Here is a 9,637-nt window from a genome sequence, read left to right as displayed (position 1 = left end):
GTGACTATATTGGACAATAAACACTGACCATATCGTTCCCACAGCGTGGTCCATGCTCTGTTACGTCTTAAAACCAAACTATAGCCACATGCAAAGTGTAGTGTTTCTCGCATATGGTTCTTCACAAACCCGCAGACTAAACATTCCTGATGAACTTTATCAGATTATATAACAGACAATCGCATACTATCTAACTTAAGGATTTTAAAGACCCACAACAGCAAATAAACCAACCAACAGACATATTCGTAATAAAGAAATACCCAACCCTTAAAGGGATCTTTCCACGGTTTGGTAAATTGACAAAATGGAAAAAAGTAGTTTCAGATTCGCAAATTTTCGGTTAAGTTATGATATTTGTGAGGAAACAGTATTACTGAGCGTTTTCCATGGTCCAATATAGCCATTTTATGCATCTTTTGACGATATAAAAACCTAAAAATTATAAAGCGTTGCAACGCGAAACGATTGAATAATTTGGAGAGTTCTGTTGTTGTCGTTTAAATTTGTGAAACTACGAAGACTGCTTATATAATGTATAAAATACAAATGTTAAATATGCTTGGCAGAATAGCTCAGTTGGCTAATGCGTTTTTACTTCAGGATGCCGGGGGTGACTGGTTCGAGCCCTGCTGCAGGCTACTCTTTTTCCCTTTTTAAATCTTATATTTTTGATTTTTTACTGGAGCTTTTAAAATTTTATGTTTACATTTATCAATAAATAGCATTTAATGGCAAACTTCAAAACATGCCAAAATCTGTGAAAAGGCCCCTTTAAAACGTTATATTGTTGTTATGTAAAAAGAGTGATGCGAAAGTTGTTTTTAGATCGTCTTGTATCTATTAAAATATTTGTTCCCCTATAGCATGCGTTTGAATCGTCTATTTTATTGCATAATTAAGCAAGGATTAAGTCTATTGAATAAACACGTACTTAATGGTCCTACATCAAGCATTTTTTTCTGTATTATTTCAACTGTGAATATTTTGACGCGCTAAATTTGCATTGGCTTCCAACAGTCTATGTCCGAGCTATAAGGAATATACGGACTGATAATTTGCAAATAAATTCGCCGAGTATCGGCCATAAATTCACTGATTTGACAGGGAATAGGGTATATTGGCCCAATAATAATAAAATCTTGTGAGATATCGACAAATCAGGGTTGTATTTAGCGAAATAATTTCAGATATTAAGAACAGAGCTTTATCAAACATAACAATTACAGAGACAATGTACGACATTTAAATTACTGTCCAAGGACTGTAATTTTCGATATGTTTGCCCTAGGTCAATTGTAAACTTTCGAAACACTGCTTGATGTAGATCCATAGTCTTTGATGTACATCTAGATCTTCATGTATTATTTATCTATGTAAAACAAACACATCTACCATGAGTTGCACTTAATTATCTTGATGCTTGGAAAACGTATGGGTATCATAATAAATGCATGTATTTGGCATTTGAGCTGACAGACTAAAAAGAACACTACATAATTCCTTGATTAGTAAGAATGACATGTACAGATATATCAGCAATTTTGACGAGGTCGTGTTTTTATAGCATTATAATTATATACCTGCTTGAAAACCAATTACAAACAGATACAAATTTTGTATATTCTAAGCGTATTGCATCGGAAAACATAACAATATGGAAATATTTTTTCTTTTAAATGTGAACTTCCAATTTTATAAGACGGTTTCATTGAATATTTTAGATTGTTGTGTCCGTGAAATTTTTAGTAATCGAAGGGTAAACGGTATGTTATAGGTGGTTCACCAATCATGGAAAACAAAGAAAATGCGATGTCTGAAACACGCGTTGGAAGCCTTTCTCCATGTATAGTAAGATAATATGATTGCCTACCAATCCTCTCTATGGATAACATCGTATCTTGAAGGCTTAAAGCGTGTCACCGATTGATAAATTCACTAATCCTCCAGGTATAAAGGGACCTGATTTGTACTGTGCACAGATAGATTTTCCCGCCTAAATTAAAATACGCCCGTCAACCGATAGTTAACATTCTATTTTTATCAAATTTCAAGAAATGTTTATCTGAATATCGAAAATACAACAACTTAATTTTATTTTAAAATAAGATAAATTATGCGAGTACTATTAATAATCAATAATGATAACAAATACAAAAAAAAAAATGTAATATTTGTATGAGAGTTATACACCAGTTATTATGCGGTGGACTTTTTGATGACGGGGTGATCCTAAAAAAATCTTTTCCAAATGATACTCAAATCTTGTCTTCATGTTTCGAGTAAATTTACTATCACGTGTAAATTTGTGATCAGATCGATATTGGTAAGCAAATTGTAACTGATGGTAAACCAGTAAACTTTCTACTAGAAATGATAACATATTTATAAATAGCAATGAATGTACAATTTCACATTAAAATGACATTTTTACAATTTTTATTTTGCTATTCTGCAAAGTTGCTAACAAAGAGTCTAACGGAAAAAGAAGATTAAATCTCCACGTGGTGTGGCCAGCCCGCGTTAAACTCAGCTAGACTTACACAGAGCGCATGGGAAAAGCGGGTAACAAAGGTTTTCAAACCGCTTCTATTTTTAGACCCACGTGGCTAAAATATTCTTTGTACCAATTTGAACGTAGATTAAGTTCAAATAAACCATAATACTCGTTAATATCGAGTATAATTAAAATACAATTAAGCGCGGGAATGTATTAATCAATACTCGACCGGAAAACATGATATTTTTCGCAGGAAACCTCAATTAACACAATTACGCCTTAACGCTAGTATTGTTTTTGTTTAGCGATAACTCCGCCTCGCTTAGCTGTTGGACCAATCGTTGCCGATGTGGATGACGTCACGAACATCAATGCATTCATATTAGTATGCTAACACAGCCAGAGCATCATACGTTTCATGTGCTTCTCAGATAAAACAACGTGCTTGAATAGATTTTGTTTGTAAGGCTGTTTAGTTTAATATTGTTGTGTGGATTAACTTTATTTAATTAAGATGCCAGCCAGTGTTTTTACGGATATGAACACAAACGCACAGCTTGTTGAAGACCAGCGAGCTTTACAGCTTGCATTTGAACTTTCGTTATTGGGAATCAGTGGTGATGATGATGCGATGCCTGTAAATAATGGCAACCTTTCTCCCCAGAGTTTCGCTGAAGAGCAAGCTAAACGACGCAGTGCCAACATGACCGAGTGTGTGCCCGTCCCAAGCTCAGAACATGTGGCGGAAATCGTGGGTAGACAAGGTAAATAGAGTACATGTGCTTATTTTCCGCTAAAGTTTTAGCGGTACAGTTAATCCGAGTTAAATTTTGGTAAGGCTTTCTAAGGCTCCATTGTGCTTTATTGGCGCATAATAAACATGTGCGTGCTTAATTTGTAATTAATTGGTGAAACGGTATATCCAAAGCAATTCTCGGATTTCAGAAATAACGGTTTACAAACTGTTTTACAAATGCTGTATTGTTAAGGATTTATTGCACATAAATGACCTACTCGGTTTACCGCATCAGTTATGTGTACAAGTACAGGTCAGACTATACATGAACACATTTATTGGTATGAAAAATGAAACATTACCCTAGCAATTTAGGTTGAGGTGGCTGCTTGCCAGAATAAGCAAGGGTTGATGCAAGACATTAAACTCCCATTATTTACGAAAGATTGTTTTAAAACAGTAAATAATGAATATAAATATATAAAAATCATGCAGTGTACATAATAAAATCATGTTCAACCCAGGGGTTTTCAGTCTTATAATAGGGGCCTATTAAAGGCCCCTTTCCAATTAAAAATTTCTTTAAAATCGTGCAGTTTTCCCAAAAATAAAATCCTAACTTACACCAGGTTTTTCATTTCACAAAGTAGTAATTTTAGCGAGAATTCTTCCCAAAATGAGCAACTTCTTCCCAAAATCCATAGGCTAGGGCCTCTTTCCAATGAAGCGAGGAAAATCCCTGCAACCAATACAGTTTTTACCTTTTTAAAAATAGTGAGGACAAATAAATACAAATAACTTAAATGGTTTATAAATATTTCTATTGTCTTTCATAAATTTATTGTACTAAATTTTATGTATATATAACTTGTGAAATTAAACTTTCAGGATGCAAAATCAAGGCACTGCGTGCTAAAACCAACACCTATATTAAGACACCAGTCCGTGGGGAAGAGCCTGTGTTTGTGGTAACTGGTCGGAAGGATGATGTCCAGGCTGCCAAACGAGAGATCCTCTCAGCAGCTGAGCACTTCAGTCAGATCAGAGCCTCCCGTCGTAACTCCAGTGTTTCGAGCATCACTAGCAATGGTCTGTCAGGTCCGCCAAGCCCAAATGCGCCCGGACAAGTCACTATCCAGGTGCGAGTGCCATACAGAGTTGTGGGACTTGTCGTCGGTCCTAAAGGAGCAACCATCAAGAGGATCCAGCAACAGACCCACACTTACATCGTCACCCCTAGCCGTGACAAAGAGCCTGTATTTGAAGTAACAGGTCTCCCAGAGAATGTTGAAAAAGCCAGGCATGAAATTGAGAGCCACATTGCTCTTAGAACAGGTGGTGTTGTTGACAACCAGCCAGATGATGACTTCCATCGTAATGGGATTGACTCTGGTTTCCAGGAGCTGAATGGTTCCAACAGTGAGTTGATAAGCTCTATCTTTAACAAAACCAATGGACTGTCTGCCTTCACTGCGTACAACAACGCTCTTAATGGACTTACCAGGAGACCAGAAACAGTGTTTAATTTCCCTCCTGTGAACAGCACATCCAAGATCACCGAATACAATGGACAAATGAATGGTTTCAATCTTCCCTTTACTGGGTTCCCAAACATCTATGACAATTTGAATGATGAAGGCATTGGCTCGCCAACCTTTGAAAATGTTGGTAATGTTTGGTCAGATATGAACGACAACCAGAGCCTAGTATTCGGCCAGAACGGTTCAAGCCACAATCACACAAATGGATTTATGGCCAACTCAAGAGTATCGCCAACCTCCAGCGAAATGTCAACAGGATCAAGTGCTACAGGAACCAATTCCACCTCCCATTCCCCACCGTCAGAGCACCCGACAGTTAGGAGGATCCGGAGTGACCCACTGGCAAGTGCTTTCACCCCCTTTAACCTCCAGACCGAGCTCTCATTCCCTCCAACATCTGTGGCCACATCTGTAGACATGAGGAAGGGAGGCAGCAATGGAAATGGACGCAATGAAATCCGTGGAAATGGACGCTCTGAACCTCGCAACTCCACATCAAGTGCTAATGTCAGCCCTTTGGGACCTTGCGCAGACTTGCTGAGGAGGAACTGCATCATGTGCTCAGAAAGTGAAGTTGTGGCAGCCCTTGTTCCTTGTGGACATAACTTTTTCTGCATGGAGTGCGCTAGCCTCATTGTTGAGAAACCGATCAGGGCTTTGGACAGGATCTGCCCTGTGTGTCGCCAGGAACCCTCACAAGCAATCAGAATCATCTCATAAAACATTAGCAGACAGTACAAACATATACAACAACATTCTCCCCCAAAATCCAGGACATGTGCCAATTTTTGTGAATTGTGGGTATTGATATGACGTTGAAGTTCTCTGAATTCCTCTGCAGCAGCAGACATTAGTGTAGTTGAATTATGCTGGAATTTCCAGCTTGGCTCCCTGGATTATGGTAGAAGCTGGTTGAGATGCAGAGATATTTATCCACTAACATCTTCTATTTATACTGGATTGTGTACTCCTCCAATAATCAATGATGTCTGCAAGCACACTAGCATTACTTTGGTTTAATATAAGCTTACAAATGGTTCCACACAAATCAACTTATTATGTATGGTTTGTTGAACCTATTAAGTTTCTGAAAACTGTTTTCTGTAATTATTAACTAATACAATTGATTTTTCTCAATTGAAAAGGCACATGTTTGAAGTTAGTATCAGTATGTATGGTGTACATTCCTTTATTACTTTGATAATATACTTACCCCTATAATGTAGGTGTAAAATGCACATTAATTTCTTGATATTATATAATGTCCAGGTTGGTTTGTTAATGTGGATGATTTTGACATTTAACTTACAATAACTCTGGTAGTTTTCTCATTAATTTAAATTTACAGAGATTGTTTTGTATTCATGTTGTTCATTATAGATATACAAGTCTGAAGTCCTTTTATACTTGTGACAATATAATCCATATACTGTGAAGTATTATTATTGATTATTATTAATGAATTTTATATTTGAACAAATTATATAACAATTACATGTTATAGTATTTTATCCATTGTTTAAATATATGTATATTTGTTGCATTGTTCCATGGCAAATGGTCCAAGAGTTATCTGTTTATTTTTTTCTGAGCAGAAGAAAACACTTATTTTTGTATAAAGTTAAATGGAATGTAGATGTTGGTTTCATTAGAAATGATATCGAATAAGAAATGTTAGTTTTCCTTGATAAAATTCCAGATATTTTTTTTGCTTAAAAAACTCCCAGGGAGGAAAAATGTGTCTCATGATGTCTTACAGAAGTCTGGATAGGCTGATTTGCCATTGGTGTTATATATCCCAGATATGCCTATAGCCTCATTATGCTATATGTTTTCAACTTCTGTGTATGTACAAAGTGTATATTGTAGTTCAAATAGTCAAATATATATTTTTCGTTTTTTGGTAAAATTTAAGCTTTATTTTTGTTCTAAAGATATATTAAAGAGTAATATATTGGAGGTTTATATTATGTAATATATATTTTTTCAATGTATGACAAAATAGATCTGTTTCATTGTAAGTTGACAGTTAACTTTGTTGTGTATCCGTCATAATATTCCCTCTCATTACTCATTAGCCATTAGCGTCTGTATTCTTTGTAATTCAACCTTGAACTAATGCTTTTACTTCTCCTAGAATCTGTCATCAACACTGCCTGCATATTAATATGAGGCCATAAACAGTATGTGTTAAAGACACATTGTAAATACATTTAAAGTGTGAAAATTGCTTGTGTGAAATATCCGTAACTGCAAGTTTGCTTCTTTTCTGTTGCCAATTATACAATTATTTTTCTTGCGTAAATAACTAAGTTAATTTAGTGGGCTTCCATTTATATCCATGTGAATTATGGCACATTAACATCTGGCTACAGCTAGTATTTAATTATGAAACAGTTTTGGTATATTTTTCACATGATGTCATACAGAAGTAAAACCATTTAATGACTAGTAGCAAGTTATTACATAAAATGTGAGAAAGATTTACATTCAGAGTCAGAGAGAGAGAGAGAGGGGGGGGGGGGGGCATAAGAGGCATACACTGAGCTGATTTGACTTGACTTCAAACTTGGGGCACTTACAGTTCCCTGTTTGTAAACATTAACACCTGTAACTGATCACTCACAGTATTTTCATTTCATTGATCATTAAAAACCTTTCCCCCTGCATTTTATAGATTATGTAATGTTTAAACATGTATACATTCATGGAAACAGAAGGATCACAATCTATCTATGCATTGTTTTGAAATTAAATTGTTGATGCACCTTTAAGATATTATTAGTCACTTTCGTGTGTATGCGTGTAGTCATTTTTTATATTGTCTATCATGCTACAGCACTAGTGTAAGGACCTGACTATTCTATTTTTATTCAGATTTTAAACAGATGTACAACTATCATGCCTGTTATACAGCAGTGTTCTATAATTCATTTATGTAAATAGACTGTCTCATGATAAAAGATTATGCAATTTGGGAGAAGACTAGACAATATGAAAGGTTGCAACGAAATCACCCAACCCTCCTGCCCTCTATTCTACCATAGTAATCATCTAAAAACTATCGCCAGCTTCTTTGAAGTGTTGTTTTTTATGGGACCCAATATGTCATACATATTATTTGTCTGAAGCCTCACAGCAGTTTTCAATAATATATGCAAGTCTTTCAAACTAAGAAGTTTCTCTTTCCAAAATGAACTGTTGCAATTATGGTTCACCTATACTAAATGTTATGTTTATTTATCTTTCTGTAAGTTAATACTCATATGTTTAGCAAACCCTTTGTCTTATTTTGTTTCTTTGTATTTGCTAAGAAATGGCACAATGCGACATGTTGCTTTTAAAAAAATATTTGTGACTACTACGTTTGTGATTTTCTTTGATTATTTTTACTCAAATACAAAAATTGTTTTTATTTTGTTGGAATTTTGTATAATTATTTTATGGCTGTGTAGGGTTTTTAGAAAACCAGTGTACAAACGTTATTGATAATTATGTATTTCTATATGCAATGTTTTAGTTGTGAGGGAAAATTGAGCAGTGAACTTTTAACATCATTTACTGGTTTTATGTACGTTTTAGGAACATTTTCGAAAAGACGTCTTTATGTCCATGAATTTTTCTTAGAATTGAATATGTACATGCACTTTTTATTAGCGCCTTTATTCCATTCTTACAAACAATGATATTAACTGGAAAAAAACCATCTTTAATTATTAGCCATAATGAATGTTTTTTACCTTATACTTAACTATGCATCAATTTGTTTCCCTTATATAATGCCAGACATTTGCTTTGTTAATTTAACTTTTTTGTTATTAACTAAATGTGCGAAGTTGCTGAAATGTTGTTATAGCTTAGATATTTCTATTTTATTATTTCGTATATCCTTTATTGACTTACGCCGTATGCAAGTACCACTGTCTGTGTGTGTACTCGAGATTGGTACCCGGGCAGGATCAGTGGAGTCAGTGGAGCTGACCGTATACATAGTTTTTTTATTTCAAGGCCAAAGCGTGTGGCCAAAACTTTATATTAAACTATATTTGCAGATTATGTACAATTACAAATCAATTGTAAAATTTTATTTTCTGCTATTAAAATTAATAAAAAATATGCTGTGTTTTTATGAAATGCCCCCCCCCCCTATCATTTCATTTTCAAGTCTCCGACACTTGATTCATGTGTAGTCATAAAGCCAAAATGGATGTGAGAAACCTATCACGCACATAGCGAACTTGTATAAACATGAAATATACATGTATCTCTCTGTGTAGAACTGCCTAATACAATCAGTTTATACTCGCGGGAAACCGTCATGATGTACACGAGGATCACCAAACATTTTCGTTGTGGTAAACATTGTTATGACAAACATGTGTAATTAGTGTTGTGCAAGTAAATTAAATAGCTTTATAAAGTACACACGACTGTTATACTGCGCCTGAGTATTTGTAGTAAAATAAAACACTCGTATTTTAGTAACGATGATACTATTTTCAGCGTCGTAATCAACTTCTAGTATGCAGTTACTTTCCACCAACCGATTCCTTAATTCATGTTATGCATGAAGTAGACGTTACATGCACACTACCCCAAGAATGCCACGATTCCCAGCAAAAGAGAAATGAATCATTTATTTGTTTGCGTTTCCGTGATCAATTCAAATCAACTGTCACTGCTTAACTGAAATCTACACCATTTTGTGCTGGTAGCCATGGCAACAAAAATTAAGCTTTTACAATAACGAATCGGCCCCTTAAGTATTCCCTTGCTTTTTTGCCCGGTCTTTAACAAATGAAAGCATATTTTAGTGTTCTCGGGAGAATAGTTCGTTAAAGTAAGCAGCAGGAGAAGACA

General features: G+C 35.1%; 1 protein-coding gene across 1 annotated transcript; it reads left to right on the top strand.

The window, feature by feature from the left end:
* The first annotated feature begins 2,858 nt into the window (after positions 1-2,858).
* Positions 2,859-8,893, top strand: LOC127878159 (RNA-binding protein MEX3B-like). Its single transcript, XM_052424609.1, has 2 exons — positions 2,859-3,264; positions 4,125-8,893. The coding sequence occupies exons 1-2, from the start codon at positions 3,015-3,017 to the stop codon at positions 5,495-5,497; spliced, it is 1,623 nt and encodes a 540-aa protein (XP_052280569.1). The 5' UTR covers positions 2,859-3,014; the 3' UTR covers positions 5,498-8,893.
* The last annotated feature ends 744 nt before the right edge of the window (positions 8,894-9,637 follow it).

This window comes from Dreissena polymorpha, chromosome 4 (assembly GCF_020536995.1).
Source record: "Dreissena polymorpha isolate Duluth1 chromosome 4, UMN_Dpol_1.0, whole genome shotgun sequence".
Classification (NCBI taxonomy): domain Eukaryota; kingdom Metazoa; phylum Mollusca; class Bivalvia; order Myida; family Dreissenidae; genus Dreissena; species Dreissena polymorpha.
The sequence above is the reverse complement of the archived record's forward strand: the minus strand, read 5'-3'. Positions and strand labels throughout refer to the sequence as shown.

Bases quoted from the DNA above. Each gene is read 5' to 3' on its own strand.
- LOC127878159 (XM_052424609.1), top strand. From the start codon at position 3,015: ATGCCAGCCAGTGTTTTTACGGATATGAACACAAACGCACAGCTTGTT. The intron at 3,265-4,124 runs GTAAATAGAGTA...TTAAACTTTCAG, and splicing joins GGAAATCGTGGGTAGACAAG to GATGCAAAATCAAGGCACTG.